This window comes from Aythya marila (genome assembly GCF_965140915.1).
Source record: "Aythya marila genome assembly, chromosome: 4".
Taxonomy (NCBI): domain Eukaryota; kingdom Metazoa; phylum Chordata; class Aves; order Anseriformes; family Anatidae; genus Aythya; species Aythya marila.
Genome location: NC_139045.1, coordinates 43,416,433 through 43,438,619, shown reverse-complemented (window position 1 = coordinate 43,438,619; position 22,187 = coordinate 43,416,433). Strand labels below are relative to the sequence as shown.

Here is a 22,187-nt window from a genome sequence, read left to right as displayed (position 1 = left end):
CAGGGAGAGGGCGGCGGCCCCGCGGCCCGGGGAAGCACCGGGCCCCGCTCCGGCGGTTTCAGGCTCCGGTTTCAGGCGCCGCCCTGCCCCTGCCCCGGCCGTGGCACGGGAAGCCGGCGAGACACAGCGCGGGGGCCGCGCCCCGCCGCAGCGTGGCTGGGAGGCTTCGCGCCGCGGCCGCCATTTTGCGGCGGGACGAGGCCCCGGCCCCTCCCTCGCGCCTCGGCCGCCAGAAAATGGCGGGGTTGGGCGGCTGCGTGTGAGGCGCTGGTGGTGGTGCTGAGCGGGCCCTGGGGAGAGCTCCGCTCGGGGCTGCTTCTTGGGGTGGTGGAGGGATAAAACCCCGCAAATCGGTGTCGGAGGTGTGTGGGGAGGTGGCTTTGGGCTTGGTCACGTCGGCTGGCAAAAGGTAGGACTTGGAAGGAGGACGCGTTTTGGTTCTGCTTCGGTCTGTAGGGAAATGGAGGGTGTCTGCTGTGGAAGTTTCTTCTGAGGAATGGTTTAGCTAAGACGAGTTTGTTGAATGCTTTTAACATCCGATAATGCTATTATCGAATGTAGGTTGATGAAATGGCTAGTAACAGTGACTGTTTCCAGAGTGCCCCAGCACCTGAATGTGACCCCACGCAGAAGACAACTTTGCCAGCTCAGCCTTCTACAAAGCAGCCTTTAGGAAAGTACTTGGCTGTAAGGCCAAAATCCTCACCTTCTGAGAGGTACGGTGGACGAGGTTTTGCTCAGAAGATGGCACAAAATCGAGGTATAGTTTTGAGTTTATTCATTAGGAATGGCTGTTGTAATGACCTCTTAACGCTACTGGGAGTAACTTTTATGACTTTATCCTTTTTGGAACTCTGCAACTTGTTCTTATCTTTGCATTTTCTCAAATGACTTTCTTAGCGCCTCCTTGAACTTGTTCCTCCTTTTCCAGTTTTGTTTTGCAATGCAAGTTTGTTAGCATAAGAAAACTGTTTTAGGCTAGACTGACTCCATAGTCTGTAGCATTTCGTAATTTCAAATTCCAGGTTTCTCAATAAAAATGCTGCAGAGATTGCTCAATTAATGTGATAGATACTGCTGGAAAAATGTTAACAGATTGTTAAGAAAAGTTTAACTGTAGTCTTGGATGTCACCGGATGCATTTGGAGTTTTATCTCTTCAAATAGTTGCAATAGGGAAAAGGCACCAATTTATGGGTCTGGGGCTTTGAGATACCATTTTATTATTATTATTATTACTTCTTGTATTTGCTGGAAGACCCAGATCTGTGGTTGAGTATATGGCAACCCTGAAACTGAAAATCCCATCCATCCTGGAGCTGATAAAGGGAAAGAGGTTTGACGTCGTTGTTGCTTAATTTCAAAGACCGCAGCAGTCCTTGCAGCACTAGATGGTGCAGGAGATGTTGCTGGTTATGGTAGAGGGGAGGTCAAAGACAACTTTCCAGATTCCCTGTGCACCTTGGAAAGAGCTTGTCTTTTGAATGAAACTCAGGAGTTGTGAGTTTGCCTCGAGGCTGCCAGTCAGAGTGTGGAAAAGCCTTTTGGGGCTGGAGGACTTGCTCTACTTGCACCACTGCAGCACACGTGGGGTCTGTAGGGGCAGATGGAGGATCCTCCCCACCTTACTCTCCTGCTCACAGGTGTGGCTGATGGTGGGGCCCCGCAGGGTCACAGTGCCCATTGTGCTCTCAGCCCGTGTCCACCTCAGCGGGAGGTGCTGTCCCTGCCTTAGGCAGCAGTTTGTAGGGGGTGGCTTCTCTTCAATTCTTGCTTTTTGAATGGATGTGCTTCCTGAACCTTGATGGTGTCATGACAGGGAGTTCCACTGCTTGTGTTGTGTGAAAAACCACGTGCTTGATTGCTTTGAGTGTGCCATCAGCAACTTTCACTTGATCTCTGGTTTGCAGTTGGGGCTGAAGTATACTTTGGATTTACGTGTAGTATCTGTCCATGCGCAGAGGTTAGCGGACTTGGTACTCACAGTAAACACGTTGGTGCTTTCGGAAGAGGAGGTGCAAGCCATGCCAGGATTGCTTATATTTTAATGGATTTAAAAGGATTTAATAGAAAGCAATACTGTTTGCTAGAGCAAATATTTTTGCTTTGTCTTTGAAGAAGTGTCTAAAACCCATTTATTTTAAACGGATGTAAACTGTTGGGGAGGCTGTTCGGTTCTTTATTTAAATTTATTCTTTGTTTTTATTCCAGAGCCTTTACTGTCAAAACCACCCCGTATACCTCCGCAATCAGAACTTCCCTCAAAGGAAGTGCTAGCAGAGTTTATTGAAACATACAAGCAGGGCAAAATAAACCCGGTGTCTGCTTTGTATCAGTTTGCAAATATGCACAGAGTAAAACTTGAATTGAAAGAAACTAGTGCGCCAGGTAAGTACTTCTTTGCTTAATTACAATTGTGTTTCCTTATCCTAGAGATGATTTCAGTTTCTCCGTCTCGTGTTGATGGCGCTAATACAGATTATTTTTTAAGTGTTAGACGAACTACTGCCACCTATGTTGCTTTTTGTTTACCCTTCTACTGTCTACACAGTCATGTTTTATAATTAATTACCACAGAATTTGATTGGATTCATTGTATGAAGTTCTGGATGCTACTTCTCGACATCGTTTTTGTTTTATCTTGTGTAGTCAAGCAGTTAGTCTTCCTAGGCAGTTACTGTTACAGAAGACCTTAGCATGTCTTCTGGCTTTCTCACTAAATTATGTGAAATCACTGTTCAGCCCTCGTGCAGCCATTTATGTCTTCTCTGGGCGCACGTTAGCTGTAACATACGCCCTGTGTTGCCACGTGCTTGGAGCAATACAGGTGTCAGTCCTGCCTCTGTGCAGGAACCAGGAAGGGAAGTCCTGGCCAGCAGTCAGATCCACAAGCATTTTCTTCTCAGAACTGTAATCATTTTTCATCTCAGAAGAGGTTGGCTTTCACATCCCCATGGCTGCTTGTTGCTCAGGTAGTACTGTGCTGATTGCAGTGGAAGCTGCTTCTGACTTGCAGACTGACTTCCCTCGTGCCCAGTTCATTCCCAGCTTTGTGTGTCGTTCTTGCCTTCTACTTACTGTAAGCAGTTCTTTCTCTGGGGTGCAGCAGTTGTATGCTGTCTTGGTATTTTTTTTTCCTTTTATTTTGTCTGAGAGGGCAGGATTAGCAAACCCGGGCATTCCTGTGTTCTTCGTAAGAGAAGGTGTCCTTTTGCCTGGTTGTCTTCCCCCTTTTTCATTCCAGCTTGGGCTCTATATAATTCAATCTACCTCGTCGAGACCAGCCATATTTTTCCTTTTTTTGGAAGTCCACTATTCATCTAAAGGATGATGAACTCAACCAGACAAAATATGGTTTTGTATTCCAGTTTGTCTCTCTGTGGATCATCTTTTCTTTCACAATTTGCTACAAAGAATTGCATGTTAATTGTGGTTAATTGGAGGTCTTTGTAGCCATTTTAGATGACTGCATTTCCCCTCTGTGAAATACATACAATATTGGCGAGTTGGCCAATTCCTGAGGTGGAATGTTGTTTTTATTTATTTTTTAATGTGATCTCTTTGATTCCCTTTTAGTGTTCACCCAGTCCATACCATGTAGTAGAAGTGCCTCTTTGTTACACAGCCATAGGACTCTTTCCTTGTTACGTTCATATTACTGAAGGTGAAACTCACTTAACTTCAGTTTATTTCTGGGGGTTTTATCTGATCTCTTTTTTGGTTTTGTTGTTCTCTTCAGAAATTCTATAGCAAAGGGTGCTGTCACTATTGATCTGGTTAGAGGAAAGAGCTCTTTTAAAACAAGTCCCTCTTGCTCTCTGTCATGAAAGCTTCTCATAGGATACAGAATCGTAGAACGCTTTGGGTTGGCAGGGACCTTAAAGACAATCGAATTCCAAAACCCCTGCCATAGGCAGCGATACCTCCCACCAGACCAGGTTGCTCAAAGCTCCATCCAGCCTGGCCTTGAACACCTCCAGGGATGGGGCACCCACAGCTTCTCTGGGCAGCCTGTGCCAGCGCCTTGCCACCCTCTGAGTGATGAATTTCCTCCTTACATCAAATCTAAACCTACCTTCTTCCAGTACAAAGCCACTCCCCCTTCTTCTGTCCCCACGCTCTGTGACAGAGTCCCTCCCCAGCTTTCCTTCAGGCCCCCTTCAGGTACTGGCAGGCCGCTGTAAGGTCTGCCCAGAGCCTTCTCTTCTCCAGGCTGAACACAGCCAGCTCTCTCAGCCTGTTTTCATAGGAGACGTGCTCCAGTCCCTTGACCATCCTTGTGGCCCTCCCCTGGACTCTCTCCAGCAGCTCCCTGTCCTTCTCGTGCTGGGGGCCCCAGAGCTGGGCGCAGGACTCAAGGTGGGGTCTCAGGAGAGCAGAGCAGAGGGGGCAGTCACCTCCCTCACCCTGCTGGCCTCTCAGCTTTTGATGCAGCCCAGGGTATGGCTGGCTTTTGGGGCTGGAAGCACACAGTGCTAGCTATTGATAAAGGTACATTATATAGAATTACTAACTCTGTGTGCCCTTTTTTCCTTTAAAGGCAACGTCATAAGTCTTTATTTTGCCTTTTGTGCTGTGTTGAGTGGTGTTTGCTACAAGATTGGATTGGGGAAGAACAAGAAGGAAGCTAAATTCAATGCAGCTAAACTGGCTCTTGATGAGATCCTGGAGTTGGAGTATTCAGGGGCAGTGACTTCTGACAAGTCAGGTAAATACTCGAGCAGCACCTAAACAGAACTTGAAAAGCCTTGCTTAAAGACTTTCTGTGCAGAGTTTCAGTGGAGCTTCATGGAGTGTTTCTGTATCGTGCCTTCTGTCGGTTTTCTTGGATCCTTTGAGTGGAGTTACCTGTCATGCGGTTCTGAAACTGTGTTTTCCCTTCGTCTTTTATATACTAGGAGTTGCATCAGAGTTTGTAGCACAGGGAGGAGAATTACTGAAGCAATCTATTTGTTGCTGTTGCACTTGTTTTGCTGCTCATGAGTTTACAGCAACGTGAAGTTGATCCTAAGTGGTTGAGAACTCTTAACAAAAAAAATTCAAAACACTGAGTTACTATTTCCAAAAGAGTTGAGCTACATGATGTTTAACTTCTTTTAAGGGTTGCTACCTAGACAGTTCTACGCTTGTAGGGACTTCAGAATCAGAAAAACGATTTGTAGGGAACCGGAAAGTTTAGCTTGCTGGAAATAGTGTGCCATCCATGTTTGGAAATCTGTAATGTCAACCCCAGTTTGAAATTCTATTCAATTCTTAGGTCCTCCCTGTATTCCTGTTGAGCCTAAAGCTCCAACAAACTCTGCTTATGTTTCGCGGATCTGTTCTGGTAAGGAATAGTCTTGTTTTTCTACACTGATTCAGATTACCCATCAAATGCTTTTGTTTTTCTTTAATGCTGTTCGTAAAACCTTTAGTGACCTGTGTAAAGTTACTCTTGCTTTAGACATCTCTCTGAAGAATGGCACAAGTTAAGTCACAGAAGTGGGAGACTGACCACTGCTTCTGCAACTGGCTGGTAGATGCCACTTAAGTAAATTGCTTGAATTGCAGTTTTGAATGTGTGACAGAAGCAGTATTTCTGTCCTTTTTTTTTTTTTTTTTTTTGAAATGCTCTTTCCAGTAGATGATCAATCTTAATCCATATCCCCAGTTTGTCATGACTAATAAAACCATGAAGGTATCCTTCAGGTATCCTTGTCCTTCATTTATTCGTGCCCATCCTTAAAATTGCCAGAATCACCATGTATGCTCACAGTAGTGCTTTTATTATGGGTTTCAATTGATAATTTGGGAAGTGTTTTGCTTCTGTCTGTTTTTCCCCTGCAAATTTGTTTCTTGCTGGCTTTTCTTCTTCTATTTAGAAGGAAGACGTCTCATATATCAAAAATTTTCAGCAATGCTGGAAAGACTGTTCAGCAGCTTGACTACTGAATACCCGGAGTACCAAAGCTGTGGCAGTTCACTGGCTGCCTTCATCATTGAAAAAGGCAAGTCTGCTGTAATCCTGAGTGCAGGCCTGGTCTTTGTTCCCAGAGAGCTTTTCTTAATGTGTTTCTGATCTGACAAATAGACATAAATGGCAGCTGTTCTCCTCTGACATGCTCTCTCCTGATGGCGCTACCACAAATATCCTGGGTAAGGAGAACTTGTGTGTTGCTCTTAAGCTGGTCCAAGGAGAGAAAATTGGATGAGGTAGAGATGCCAAGGTGGACCTCAAAGACGGCTAAAAGAATAAAAAGAGGGATCAGGGCTAATGACATGTGGGGGAAGTCTTTTTCACTAAGAGTTTAAGTGATTTTTTTGAAAGAGAGTCTAAATTTAGGTGTGGCCATGTGAAATGTACTGCTGTACGCTAGACTATCACTGTTACTTGTTGTCATGTATCGTGTCATCATTGTCACCTTCTGTATAGTGAAGCACTGATGTGTGGTAACACATGTTGACATGAGCAGTGCTCTGTCTGGGCTGCTGCCAGAACATCAAGCAATCTGTCCCAGGCTTTGTTTTTGAGTGTTCTTAAGTGTGCTGCTGCCTTCAGCAGTGTGAGGCAAACCATCAGCATCCTTCAGCAGCCCATCCATGGAGCCTGTTCCACGTGGTTTGCCCTACCTGCATTAATGAACCCCGCCCAGCCAAATACTACTTGTTCTCCCCGTGGTTTTTTAAGCATAATGGTGCTGTCCTCGATGTTAGAGTTCTTGAGGTTATTAAATGAACATCTTCATTAAACTGAAAATACTGATTCTTAGATCTGTTTAACTAGTTTTAAAGGAGAAGTTTGAAAAAGGCAATTGCTTGATTACATAAAAATGTGTTCTTTTTAGGTGGACAGTATGAAATTGTAGCTCTGGGAACAGGAGAATGCAATTACAGTCAGGACTATCAGCCCCATGGAAGAGTGTTACATGACAGCCATGCCATCGTTACCGCAAGGCGTTCTCTCCTTAGGTGAGAGTGTGGGTACCGATAGTTACCACTTCTTTTGCAGCCAGTTCTTAGTTTTCCTTTTCCTAAGGAAAATATAAGTGCCTTTGCATGTTTTTAGTTAGTACCTTCTAGATTATGATCAAATCATACTGAACAAAGTAAATTAAATGACTGTCCACATATTCATGAACAACTTTGCATTTCTCCCACTTACTGTTACCACTTTCTTCTAGATATTTTTATAGACATCTTATGCTGTTCTATAATAAAAATCCAGCACGCACAGAGAAGTCCATATTTTGCACAGCACCTGGCTCAAAGCTGCTTGTCCTAAAACAAAATACAAACATCTTTCTCTATATGAATCAGCTGCCAAAAGGATCTGCGCAGCTGAAATCACAGTTGTAAGTACCCAGCTATTTTCAGATGTGTTGTAATGGAAGATGAGTTTGTTTACATTGACAAATGTGAGTGTGAAAAATAGGCATCATTACGTGTTTTTAATAGCAGGGGGCCTCTGCTGATTATTTTTCTGAGTTTTGGAAGCATTAGTGTACAGGGTGGTAGTGATAAGTGTCTGAGATGCAGCTTAACATGAAGATACACAAAACTTTTACATTGGGTGTAATTTCAGGATGATGCTGTTTATTACAGATCATTTATTTGCCTCTTAATCCTTCACCCAGAGATACTCTTAATTTAACCATTAAGGAAGCAAATGTGGTAGTTTAATGTCATCGTTTGTACCCCAGGACTCGACTACAAAAAGTTGTGGATTGCATACTATAAAAGACTTTACAAAGCTGCTCTGCTTTGTAGAAAAAAGAACAGGAAAGGAGTATACTTGCCTCGTCAAGTCTGTTCTTAACCTCTATACTTTTAACCTTTGTTGTATTCCTGAAATTTTAGTAATAGTGTTGAGACTGAACAGCAGCATTCGGTGGCTTAACCAAGTTAAAATGAAGAATATTGCTTTGTTTCCCCGTTAGTGAGTGGTGCAGTGGAATAACAAGGCAGCCAGGTACCTTCATACCCTATTTTGATGCTCAGAAGGTAGACGTCTGGGCTGGAAGTCACAGTCAGTTTGTTATCGGTTGTGCTGACTGGGGGAATCCTTCCTGCAAGAAGTGCTGAAGGTTTCAGGTCACTTTCTCTCTGTCATAGCCTGCTCTTAGAAGGAAATAGTTAACAAGACTGGGTGCAGCTTGCCAGCTACCCTATGATAGTTAACAGATCACAGATCCGCCATTAGTTTTTTCTCTCGCTTTTGGTCTCTTCTGGTCAGTGCATGTACACTACTGTGACAAACTCAGAAATAACTTACTCTAATATGGCAGATCGGTTTATATACAAAGTAAGTTACTTTAAAGATATCTATCTATATATAAATAAAGTCACAAGTAATCAATTGGGTATTTTGGGACAGACAGCATTAGATACCACTTCATAATAATCTCTGACTACTTCCTCACTGCAATTCCTTTTCATGTCTTACTTTAGACATCTCAATCCCCAATCTATATCTGCTTATGAAGCTAGTGAAGAACTGAGTCTCCATGTTGCTGTAGAAGGCAGGATTTACCTTTCGGTTTGTTGTCCACCTAAAACTGCTAGAGCAAGGAGCATGTCAGCCACTGACAAATTAACAAAATGGGAAGTGGTTGGTATTCAGGGAGCATTGCTGAGTCACTTCATTGAACCAGTTTATATCAACAGTATTCTTGTAGGTAAGCTCAACAAATGACAATTTTTTTTTGGTATGTCTTCATCTTCTACTGTGATTATATGTTACAAAAAATGAACTAAACAGTGGTGGGTCTTTAAAGATTTGCAGAGTAGTTTGTTGTTGTTTTTTTTTTTTCTTTCTGAAAAGCTACTGGATATGTTTTGTTTTGTTTTTACTTATCTTGGCAATGGCCTAATGTGAAACTCAATTAGTCTAATTGTTTTGTCCTCTGGTTTCTTTTTAGTTTTACAGATGGCCCTCCCTTTATTAGTATAGTGGCAATGCAGTAATACCAGAAATTCAGTTTTGTTCTAAAACAAATGAAATTTTAAATATTGAGAGAATACCAAATAAGTGTGACAAATACTGTGTTAACTATTTGATCAAATGTGGTGACTTTAAGGTGACAGTCACTTAACTGTAGAAGTGAGCGATGGTGGAAAAACTGCTCCAGTATTTAACTGAAAATATCAGAATGTCCAATTCTGGGTAAGGCTCACCCTGGGTTACCTTAGCAGCTATATTAGAAAGTAGTTGTCTTTTTTTAACTTTTTTATTTCACTACCTTGTATTGGTTATTGCAAATAGCTGTTTTGTTGTGCAATGGGGATTACCAGGGTAATGCTGAATTCTCAGGTTTCTGTAGCATTCAGGAAGATGCTGCTGCTATCGGAGCTCATTTCAATTGTTTTTATTTATAAGGCGAAATTAAATTAATGTGTATTATCCTCGAGTTTTTAAGGTGTTTTTGTCTCTGAGCGTTTGCATTATGAGACTTAGTACACATATCTGAGTTGCCCAGACATTGGAGCTGTATCAGCTTTTCCTTTTCTAACACTGAAGAAGGTTTCTGAAGTTCTTCAAAAGATTTTGCGGTAACTGGTGAATAACTCCATGTCCCTTCTAAGGAAGTCGGGGCACTTTTGCTTAAAAGAAGCAATAGAAAAGCTCCTCGTGCTCACTTGAGTGGTGTTCAAAGTAAGCATAATAATCTATAATACACGTGAAATAGAAGAGTAACATGTTTTATGACCGTTCTTGAGATGCTGTGGACCAAAATATGTTTGTTTAGGCAGGCAAAATAAACAAAATATGTATATTTTAATGTTTCTTCAGGTAGCTTTTTTTTTTTCTTTTGAATGTGTGTAATTGAAATCTGAGGTTTGTTAGTTTCTACCATAAGAAATCTGGGATCTTCCCTTAAAAAAGATGTTTTAGTATGGAGCAATATGAACACATTGGCTAGTGTATTTTCCAATGGAGAACATGGAAGTTCTGTTTTAATGGTGTCTTCTGTGAGGTCAAAAGTTAATGAAGAGTTATTTATTCCAAAAAAAAGGAAGCATCCAATGATGATGGCTCTGGGGAGGGGGAAAAAAAGTGAAATTTTTCAGTTTGCTCAGATCAGAGCAATATACATATTAGGCATTTGTTACTGAGTTTTACTATGCTTTTTGTCATTTTAACTAGTTTACCATTCAAAACAGAACAGAAATATTGGAACTGATTTTTCTGAACTGTTTTTTTGTAGAAAAATCGATATAATGTTGACTGGAAAATCTGTTGATTTTCTTACATGTGACTGGTTTTGTTTTAACAGGAAGTGGAAACTGCAAGGATACGAGAGGGTTAGAAATCGCTGTAAAACAGCGTATTGATGATGCACTCACAGTAGAGCTTCCCATGCTTTATGTGGTCAACAGATCTCATATTTATTTGGTGAACACTGCACAGCCAATTCAGATGGATATGAAAAACTGGTCTCTGAGTTTGAATTGGTCGCTGTCAGATGCATCAGTGGAGGTTGTGGATGGATTAAATGGAAAAACCACTGAACGGTCAGAATTTTATTCTCCCTTATGTTGAAAATAATAGACTTGCTGTTCTGTTTTGGCTCATCTCGAACGTTCAGTTTTTAAGCTATGCATGGAGCCTACGCTGTTACCGAAGTGAGAGATTCTCTCCTATGTTAAGTGTGTCCATCCTATAGTTAGATGTAATTTTAGAGATCTTTTAACAATCCAGTGACATACCAAAATATGAAACGTGAATTAATATATATTTAGTTGTTGTAGTGAATACTTTGCTTTTCAGAATGCATGGAACAAAGTAACATCTGAGTTCCTATGAATTCCAGTTTGTAAACAGTTCTTGGTTTATTTTACATTCTCTTACCTGCATTAGCTTTGCTCATTCAAAGTGGAAGCAGCATCATGTGATTGAATTCACAAAGCATTGGGGCAAGAAAATACAATCATGATCAGAGCAATATACCTGATAGGCACCTCTTACTGAGTTTTACTGTGCTTTTTGTCATTCTGACTGCAGTTCACCGTTCAAAAGTGGCACTTACATGGCAAGTCGTCTTTGCAAGGCGGCAATGCTCAGTCGTTTCAAATTGCTGGCCAAGGAAGCAGAAAGAAATGATTTACTTCAAATTGCTACATACCACGAAGCTAAGGTAAGCTGGTAAGGGAGAAAAAATATATTAAATCTCTGAAAGGCTTCTCTCAAAACTGCTTTGGTAGGCTGGGATGATCTGGATTGCTGAAGAGTTCACGTGAACATCTGGATTCTTTTATTGCCTGTCATCTTTGCCTAAAGCTCTCTGAAGTTGCTGTTTTCAAGTAAAGTCAAGTGAAACTAATCTTGACGCATCCTCTATGAAAATCTTTCATATTTTGTCTCAGGATTTGAAGGCTGCTTGACATTTTGCTTACAGTAAGATTAGTTTCATGCTGGAAGCTTTTTTGTCTTTTTAATCCAACTGTTTTATATTCAGTTCATACATGCATTAGTATTTTTCTGCCACAGAGTGCTTTTGTGTAGGAATTCTTACTTCGCAGAGGGAGAGGAAAGTAGAAATCATTCATTATCACTAATTCCTAAGCTTTCCCTTGTGGTATAAAAAGACAGAGAAATGACCTAAAGGAGTTACTATGAGTTTTTGTTGCTGTAAATAAATTTTACTCACTTGTCCCTGCTTGGAAGTCCATAGTCTAACTCCTCTGTATTCTTCTTCATTGAGTGTCATTGAATGTTAATTTATTTTCAGTGTAAATATGTTACTGGAACTGAAAAGATGCCAGGGAAAAAAAGATCACATTGTATTTAACAGAACAGTTCTCCTATTCCAGTAAATGCCCAAAAATATACAAATAGTAAGTTCTTGGATTCTGTAACAGTACTTCACTGTCAGCAAGTAGTGGAATTGTAAAATCTGTTCACATTTTTTTCTGTGAGGTTTGTTCTCACGTGTATTATATGAGTGTTAAAGAATGCAGATCTCTGGGACCATGGATCTTGAAGGATTTCAAGACAATACTTTTTTTTTTTTTTTTTAGATTCAGTCCCAATCGTATCAAGAAGCTAAAAAGTTGCTGCACAGCTACTTGGAGGAACATGGTTATGGGTCCTGGATTGTGAAGTCTCCGCATATAGAACAGTTCAAGGACTAACTGCAAGGTGGATTGCGTGTGAAGTTTGGTTTGTGTGATTTCTTTCAGTGAAATGCAGTTCTCGTTAGTAAAACGTTTAACTGTCGGGTTAATGTTCACAGGGATAAAATCATTCTAGAGCTTCCTATCATCAGTTTAAATACACGTATTAAGCTGAGTGTAACACAGTTTTTTCACAGGTAGGAGTATCTGACAACATTGCATGGCTATTTTGGTTTGCCTCACCTCCCAGCATCACCTCATCACTTCCCCCCCCCCCCCCCCGGGGGAGTCACTGACATGTTTTTCCTGTTAGTTTCAGGATTGCTGTGCATCAGTCTCTTCTCTTTTCCCCCCCCCCCACCCCCCTGCATTTTTCATAACTGTCTGTCTTTGAGGAAAAAAATAATCAGTAGAAGTGGAATTTCTTAAAAACTAACAAAAAACTATATCAATGTGTGAGAATCACTGACAATTTGTACTTTATCTGTAGGCATCCTTTGGTAGAATTTTTTTTTTTTTTTTTTTTTTTTTGGATTTATCTTTCACTGAGCGTCTTGTAGTTCACTACCTGTTGGTGGTGGTAGAATGGTTTAAGAAGTCATTTGTGTACTTCCAAATGTGAAACTGAATTATCAGGCTGTTATCAACTGTTTTCTGACAATCACTATTCTTAGTAGTGGGTTTAAAGCGTTCTAAAGGTGTCAAAGCTGTAAACGAGAGTAGTGTGATGTAGCACAGAAGTTACCAGAAACAAGGTTCCTTCAACTTGTGTGGGCTGCCCCAACAGCTGTGAGATGTCAGACTGGGTGGACACCTCCTTCCGCAGATTACTTCATCGCTACACTCATTCGTCCTTGCAAAATTGTCTCTATAATGATATAAAAAATACTGTCTGTTGAGAGGAAAATTGCTTCCTTGTAAGTTATGATACAATTATGGTAATATTTTGGTAATGTTTAAGAAGTTGTTGTTAACTCTAATAGTTGGGTTTTGTTTGTTGTGAAATACTAGTGTATATATACTAGATACTACGTTTTCATTGTGTTGATTTTTGTATTTCATCTAAGTTTGGGAAGCTGTTATATAAAAGTTTTCACACATCAGTAATACTACAGTGCTGTAGTTATGTTTTGGCTTGTTACTGTAAAAGGATTATAAAACAAAAAAAAAAAACTCTTCAGTGCTTTATTCTTAATCTGTTTTTCTGACTGTAGGTTCCTTTCCACAACGAGAGAGGTTGTGTTGTGAATAAGATGTGTTAGGATGTGTATGATAGCTGTATCCTTGAAATGTTATGTAATAACTGCATGGATTTAGTTTTAATATTTAGATTGTTCATTGTTTAATTAGCAGCATATGGAGAATACGTTGAGCTAGTAAATTTCAGCATATACTTGTTCTATGGGCTTGTTTTCTCACAAAAGTTTTTTTTGAATTACAAAGCTAGGGATGATTCTATAAGTTTCCAGGTACCTAGGGTACCTGTTAGAGGAAAACCAAGTCACGCTGGATCCAAGATGCTGAGAGGCAAGGCTGCATCTGCACGTCCAGGAGTTGAAGATGTATTCCTGGCAGGCAAATACACCACGTATGTCCCTAGCCAGCCCTGGTGATGGTAGAGGGGCACACAGGAGCACTCACCGGAAGACAGACAGCACCAGCAGCCTCGGGGTGGGAGCTCAGTCTCTCCCCCGGAGATGGAGCTCTGGCGGGCAGAAGGTGGATATGTACAAGGTGGCTTCCTCCAGCACCTGTGTGCAGACAGTGTCAGCCCAGTAGTTACCCCCAGATCCTGGTTTCCCCCTTTTCTGGCATCTGGACACACACATCTCAGAGGCTAGAGCTCTGCGCCCGCTGCTGGTACAGACTGTCAGAGGTGCAGTCAGAGGGCTGCTGGGAATTCCCTGCTCCCCACAGCTGGCCCCACTCTGCTCTCACCTCCAGAGCTGTGCAGTCACTCACACACAGCTGCCCCCACCATGCTCATGGCCCTAGAGATACAGAGGTGCTCTACACAGAGCTGTCCCTTAGGGCCCCGTTCACCCCCTTGTTCCTAGGCCACTTGGTCTACTCCACAGCTTGCTTGTTGCTGGCAATCACATGCTCCCTTGCACACTTGCACTTGCTCAGAAAACACAACTGTGTGGGCATGTGGAACACAGACAAATTTAGACAGAGAGTGGAGAGCCCTCACTCAGGAGTGTCTGTGAGGAATTTTAGAACAGACCATGGTGATTAAGTGCAAGACAAAAGCCATGTCCTGGCCAGCGTACTGTTATATGAGTGGACCTTTTTACCTCCTTACCCTTTCATTTTTGCACGCTTGTTCTTCCCCAGATCACATAAACACCTCAGTTTTCCTGCCTTCGATTCCTCCCCTAAAACAACCCATAATAAGTCCTATGCAATCCCAAAATGGTCATGCCCTTCATCCCATAATGTGTCCCACAGCACTAGGCAGTGAACCCTCCTAGTCCAAGAAGGAGAGCTGCTCCCACTGACCCATGCTGATGGGTTTCATGGCTGCGCAACCAGGCAACCAGGGTTGGAGGCTCTGCCAGGACAGCCCTGGCAGGGGCCCGTACAATGTGCTAGCTACTTGGGAGCCCTTATTTATTTATTGTATGGGATTCCATTGAGGTGGGGCTCTGTTGTTGTTTTAGTTTGCTCGTTTTCAATTTACAGGAAAAGTTACCAAGTTCACCTTGGTATGCGTTTTCAGGTGCTTTCAGTGTAATACTCTATTTCTTCAGAGATTTTTTTTAGGAACTGGGCAAATAAAGAAGCTGATCCTGCAGCTACTATAGTACATGATATTACCTACCATCGGTTGCACATTCAATAGATGGGAGAGTTTACTTATTGTAAAGAATATAAGAATTAAAAATATATTTTTTTTCTTTTTGACAGTAGGTCAAAGCGCAACTGAATGGACTTCAGTGATAGTATTGCAAAACAGGTAGGAAAGTACACCTCTAGTTTCATCAAATGAAACTAGATCTGTTCATTGGCCACATGAATACATGGCCAACGTGTACAATACAACTTTATGAAGTTGAATACAACTTCATAAACGTATTCAAATACTGTGTTTGCAAACGTACACATTTTAGTGAGAAATCCATCGTGCATTTTTTATAGAAATGCTGTGGACGAACATAAACTAATCTTTGTCAGTTTTGCCCAACTGACATTTTGCCTGCGGTATATTTTCATTTTGCTTAAGCTTTTACCTTTTCTGTTAAACTCCACGTTACCCAGCCTTATCATACAGAAATCCTATGGTGGTCTAAACCTCTTTGCACACAGAAAAGTAGTGACCACCGCTGTACGTCTTTGACCCAAAAAATATTTTTTTGCAAGATCCTGCTGCATTGTTGTTGTTTGCTACACTTGCTTTCTGTTGTTCTATTTTCTAGCCCAGTGTTAAGTTCTATGTATTTTAATATATGCATGGATAATGCACATGAAAAACTGCCCTTATCATATTAGTACTGAATTTTTAAGAACCCTTTAAAACAATAATTACTGTCTTGTATGCAACAAAATTAATCCAGAAGAACTTTTTTTTGCTTGTAACGTCTCACTGGCTTTTTCTGTTTAGAAATGGAATTTAGAAGTGAATGCCTAGAATATGGTTTCTTAATGCTAAAGACTTCAAGATATTGAAATCGACTATTTTCATTCACGTGGAATGCAAAATTACAGCAACTTGAGTATGAATCTTCATCATAATGTTAAGTTTTGATCAGAAATTTGCTCTGAAACCTGCTTTAATCAGGAAATTGCTGGTTAAAAGTCTCCAAATTTGTAGGCCTTTCTAACTTCAGTGAAGTAAATACTACATCATTAAACATACCAATACTAGGATTTGTACGAATTAGATCCTTCAAATCTGTGTCGTGTTTTTCTAGTAGCATTGTTTACGTCTGTTGATCTGTACATAAAAGAAACTACATATTTTTATCATAAAGTGTATGTATGACAAAAGAAATTTAGGTCTAAGTAGTAACATTTAGTTCTGGAGGTATTTTTGCACTACCTTTTGCCTTAGTTTTTCTACAGAATGTCATGACTGTGTTTGCACAGTTTTTCAGTGTGCATTTTGTTAACATGAGATAAATAACTTGCCTCAACTACTGACGTGCAAAGAGCTTATGTTGCTAGCCAACATTATACTCATCTACAGAAAGGGTGTGAGAGAAGACCCAGAAGACTACAGATCTCTTCATCTAACCTCAGTCCCTAGAAAAGTTACACAAATTGTCACAGGGTGTATCAAAAGGCACTTACAGAAGAAAGCAGTTACCAGGCATAATCAACATGGGTTCGTGAAGGGAAAATCTTGCGTTAGTAACTTGATCTCTGTGGTCTCTTCTATGGCAAGGTCACCTGCTTGGTGGATGAAGGGAAGGTGGTGGACATAATATTTGGGATTTCTGTAAGGCCTTTGATAGCGTTCCTCATGGCATCCTTCTGGACAAATTGTCCAACTGTGAGAGAAACAGGTTCACCCTATGCTGGGTGATAAACAGGCTTAATGGTAAAGTTCAATGGGATGTACTAAATGGGGCTACATCTGGCTGGTGGTGTTCCCCAGATCTCAATTTTAGGGACAGCCCAGGTCAATATTTTTTATCAGTGACCTGGCTGCAGGAGTGGAGTGCATCCTCCTCAAGTTTGCTGATGTTAAACTGGGCAGTGCTGCTGACTCCCTGGAGGGATGAGAGGCCTTGCAGAGGGATTCACATAAATTGGAGCGCTGGGCAGTTAGCAACAGCATGGGGTTCAACAAAGGAGAATGCCAGGTTCTGCACGTGGGGTTTGTTATAAGTTGCCCCCTTAATTAATTTTCAGAGAGCATTGCATTAATAATAGAAAGGAATTTATTGAGTAAGCAACAGCAAGCAGTCAGTTCGGTTGCAGTGAACTACAAGGTATCGGTTCTTCTTGGCAGCAGCAGTGCTCTTCAGGGGAACCTACTAGGGAGCCTTTGAAACAGGGCCTCCTCCCCTTCCCACGATACACAGATAATACACAATACTTATTGAGCCCGTCTTAGTGTCAGCTTCAAGGCGTCAGGGCCTGGAGCTGCCTCCCATTTACCTTCCCGGATTGGTCCTTTCACACGGCTGGCGTGCATCCATCCTTTCTCCGCAGTTCGAATAGCCATTTCTGTGGTAAGCAAAACAACATAGGGGCCTTCCCCATCGTGGTGTTAAAGAAGTCTCTTTCCAAGTCTTAATTAGAATTGATGGTGATCAAGTGGCAATTCCAAGTCATAGGGCATACCATATAGCATTTCAAAAGGAGAAATTCCTACATCAGTTCTGGGCTGCGTCCATATGTTTAACAGTGCAAGAGGTAAGCATTTTACCCAAGAAGCCTTAGTTTCCAGCACAAGTTTTGTTAGTTGTTTCTTAATTTCACCATTCATTCGCTCTACCTTTCCAGCACTTTGAGGATGCCACGGAGTGTGGTATTCCCTACTTGTTCCTAGAGCTTTCATAGTCTCTTGAGACACTTTGGAGACAAAATGAGGGCCTCGGTCAGAGTCAAGTGTTTCTATAATTCTGTATCTCGGAACAATATTCTCAATTCCCAATTCAACCAGATCTTAGTATTTACTTAACCGATCATAATTTTCGGGATGATTAGGGTCTCAGTTGGGTCGGTCAGGGGAATGCAATTGTCCACAGTTCCCTGAGCGGTCCCATCAGCAATCTGAGCTCGCACATGAACTCAGGTTGTTTTAAGAGTTAGCTGCTTTTCTGTTTCCATAACAACTCTCTCTCGACCATCAAGATCCCTTTGCCCCAGAGGGCCAACATTCCTGATTTTAGGATCTCAGCCTCGGGCTGAGGTGGAACTATTAACATTCCTACATCCTCTTTCCCTGCTCATTCAACTTTGAATACCTTTAACACTTTCAACAAACCTTTTAACACTTCCTTTATCTTTCTCTAGCCTTTACTTTTCTAATGCCAACATCAAAGGCTCAGTCAGGGGCCAACTTAATTCCATACCTTTTCCCTCCAAGATGCTGAAACAACAGCTGTTTTCCTTCTTTCCACAAAAGCAACATTGACTGTAATATGGTGTTATAATTAATAGTTCCATTTAGGGGCCACTCCGCTCCATCCTCTAGTTTATAAAGTGGCCACCACTGATTACAATATTTGATAAGGGTTCTTTTACTCTCTGTACCCTCTCACCCCACTATATCCCTCCAATATGTTAGTATACATCCTAGGGGGCTTTTCCTCGGGATTTCTTTGCTTTGAACTTTTCCTATTGTAATCTACAGTGGTTAATATTCCACCGTTTTCCTAGAAGCTCTTTACTAGTCAATCCCAATCCCTCCAAAATCCACAATATATAGATACACAAGTAAAATCAGACCACTGTAAATTAACTGCCTGTAGACAATTACACTGAGGACATTTAAACCTGATGAGCCGATAATATGCCTGGGCAAATTTTGTTCCCTTAGACATACACCTGAATGGCAGTTCTTATATTTACATATTTTCATATTAACATATGTATAAAAGAACATTTTAACAAAAATGCACGGGCTTTTATATATACAATATACAACGTACAGTTATTATTCCAGTTAGAATTAATGTTTCCAGCTCAGCAGCTGCAAACATTGTGCCAGTTGCCATTAAAGCTCACTTACCCTCCTCCTGTCTCTTTCTTAAAATCTTGGACGTCCCCGGAGTTAATGGGGATGGCCACATATTCCTAGTCACTGGTCCCTGAGCGCTAGAGTCGGAGTCACTATCAGAGTCTCCCCGGGGTTGCGGATTAGGAAGCCCGGGAGTCGGAGGGGCTACAGGTGGGGGTGGTGGAATATAGGGAGGCAGTGGGGCTGGGATCTCTAATTCTCGGTTTTTCTTGTGCCTCCCATCCCCTCCTTTTTCTTTTAGAGGATATAAATTGTCTCGAGTTTCCGAGCTGATCCACAAATGTGCATATTCACTTTCTTCCAAACTAAAAGGTTCCTTAGAGTTTACATAAATATTTAGGGCCTGGCAAACCCAATCTTCAAAGGACCCAAATACGGGCCAGTAAAGGTGGTCTCCTCGAATCTGTTTACCACCCCAAACTTCAACACAATAATGTATCATTTTTACTTTATTCCTTCCCCGCCTAAAAGGGGAATCCTCCCAATTTTTAATCATTAATCCCGGGGTAACCTAACATCAGACGTTACCCCACCCATGGGACCAGAAGGTTTACTCTTCTTCTGTCCCATCTTCCGGAGCGCCTTCACACACACACGCACGAATCGCTTCCCCCTTTTCGTGGCCCAGTCCCTTGCAGGATGTGGGAACCGCACTACCGAGGGGTCCGCACTCGCTTCGTCCTGCGGGACGTCTCACAGCGACACGCTCCAGGATACCCAACCCCAACCGAACGGATCACCGGCCTATACTTACTCACTCCTGAGTCTTCGTTCGGGCTTCGTGCACAAAGATTACTAGGGGTTGCCGGCTTTATTTGCTTGCTGCCGAATTTAGGGTTCGTTGGTGAAGGATTTGAATGAAAGTAATCCTAGCAAAGGCTGCTGAAATCAGCGGGGCGCCCCCTCCGAAGGTCTTTCAATCAGATTGCCTTCATCCGAGTCATGGCACCAAATTTGTTATAAATTGCCCCCTTAATTAATTTTCAGAGAGCATTGCATTAGTAATAGAAAGGAATTTAATGAGTAAGCAACAGCAAGCAAAACAGCGCTGGGCGGCCGGGGAGTCTCGGCTCCGCCAACGGCGTGCACCTCACCCCTGCCAGGGTCCCTTTTTATATCTTGGTAATTCCGGGATTATGCAGCACATCCTGGTATATTCTGCAACTGCGCACACTGTTGCTAGGGGGTCATCTCTGTCCCTCTGGTGGTCGTGAAGACGAAGGCCGTAGTCTTCCTCAGCGTTGTGGTTCAACTTCTTTTTTTATTTGGTCATGTTGGCCCAGCGTGAGACAGGAAGGCAGGATGTTGATACCCTAGTTTAGCAACTTATCAGGAGATGGTTACATGAGCTTTGCAGCAGTGTCTTTGAACAAAAGAGGCAACTGAGATGCAGAAGGAGAGAAGGGGAGGGGGCTCTCTTTTTTGTCACATTAAGCAAAAGAATTTTCATAGTGCCTAGCCAAGTATTATACAGCTCCTTACTTCAGCAGGGAGCTTTCGCAACTCCCGCTCCTCAAACGGAACTCCTTGTTTTTATAATACAAAAGACAATGAACAAACTTTTATTGTGTATTACAGGGTTGAGTATTGCCAGACACTGGTATGGACTGGGAGATGAGTGGCTGGGGAGCAGCTCAGCGGGAAGAGATCAGGGGAGGCTTAGGACACATGGGGTGCCCAGCCTGGAGAAGAGGCGACCTCCCTGCCCTCTGCACCTCCTGAGAAGGGGAAGGAAGCACAGAAGGAGGTGCCAGCCTCTGCTCCCTATAATTGTTAGTAGTATTCAGTAGTCCATCAGTAGTATTGTGTAGATCACTCTTACGTTCTTACATGTGTTTTTAAGACTAGGCTCTCTTTAATGCTGTCTCATAGGCTCAGTGCTTACTGTGTTTTTTAATGTTGTCCCACTTAATTTTAGAGATTTTTTTTTTTGCATGCTGCTTTTAAGATTTTATCATGTAAAAAAGGAAAGTGTGTAAAAAAAGCTAGTGTTCTATAAGGGTTGACAAAGGAGAAAGAATTTGTTACAAATTTCTTGCTTATTTTCTTATGTTCTGCGTCTTGCAGTATTTAGGTCTTACTGTTATTGCAGGCTGTCATTTGGAAAGCATCTGATTGAGAAGAGGGTGGAGCTGATCTGTTTGTGGCTAGGATGACTGACAGTATTTTGCTTTTCAGAGTCCTTGTGGGTGGGGACAAAGCACTTGACTGTGGGAAGAGAAGTTAAGTAGAGCAACAGATATCAACTCTGTAAGTATTTTCCAACTTTTGGCAGAAAGCTATCATTAAGGTTTATTTTCTATTTGCAGCACTCAAGAAAGCTGCTGTTTTTTCCATTGTTAGTCTGTTTTTAAGTATGACTCGAAATACTCCATACCACACCCACCAGCAAAACACATCAAAGACTAAATGATAAAATGATAACTGTTGTAGTACGGCTTACTTTCATCCATTACAATTTGCATTGTTAGCATGTCATGGTGGTTTTTGGATTGTAAAAGATGCTCTTCTTAGTCTCCTTCTGCATAAAACTTAGTGTCACATGACTGACTCCATCTTCATTTCAAGTAAGCACATTTCTGAGGTTCCAGAAGAAGATTTTTGTGAATAATGAATGTGGTATATGTTCACTTGGATTTATATATTAATTATCAATGTTATGTCAGTCATGGCTGGAAAGAATTGGCAATGTAAGCATTTGGGGATGCTGGCACCTAAGTTACTTGTATAGCTGTGACTTCAGGTGTTCTACTGTTTTAGTAACGTTGCTCTGTGTCTGGAGATTTTTGAGTACCACAGATTTTCCTTGCAACAATGAGAGATGTGTCCTGCAAAAAATATAGCAGAAAGACTGTGTGGCTAAGTAGAACAAGTAACAAAGAAGTTTAGAGCTTGGAGGTTCTTTCTCTCTCTCTCTTTCTCTCTCTCTCTCTCTCACCCCCTTTTTTTTTTTTTTAGGAATTTGATACTTTTTATTCTGTTTTTCCATGCTACACCTCATGCTGTATGCCAGCATAAACTGGTATTTTATATCACTTCTAAAAAGTTGGAAAGTCTTGGATTGTCTGCAGGTGTCCTGTTTTGAGTATGGTATGTGAACACATATATCAATAATGTTATTTTTAAAAATTCTCTTTTTAAGAAAAAGCAGATTAGTGAGTCACCAATGAAAGACAATATCATTTAACAAAGAAGACTCTAAACATATTTTTATAGGTTACTGAAATTTATTAAATATCATCTATAAGTAACTTTTAACAATTCTTTCAATAAATAGTTGACATTTTAGGTTTATTGACAAAGCGAGAACAAATTAGTTTACCAACATATGTTTTGAGCCCGTAGGGCTTACATAAAAGGATCAAATGTGATCTTAGAACAGACACGTTATCACCCACACT

At 41.5% G+C, this 22,187-nt stretch overlaps 1 protein-coding gene across 1 annotated transcript; it reads left to right on the top strand.

Annotated features, from left to right (window-relative positions):
• Positions 1-570: 570 nt before the first annotated feature.
• ADAD1 (adenosine deaminase domain containing 1) lies at positions 571-12,204 on the top strand (the record flags this gene model as incomplete). The annotated part of the gene is made up of 11 exons (XM_082759569.1): positions 571-760; positions 2,211-2,387; positions 4,540-4,707; positions 5,257-5,325; positions 5,861-5,986; positions 6,824-6,947; positions 7,160-7,330; positions 8,427-8,653; positions 10,253-10,490; positions 10,981-11,113; positions 11,997-12,204. 11 exons carry the CDS (start codon positions 571-573, stop codon positions 12,108-12,110), a joined length of 1,737 nt encoding a protein of 578 aa, XP_082615695.1. The 3' UTR covers positions 12,111-12,204.
• Between the last annotated feature and the right edge of the window lie 9,983 nt (positions 12,205-22,187).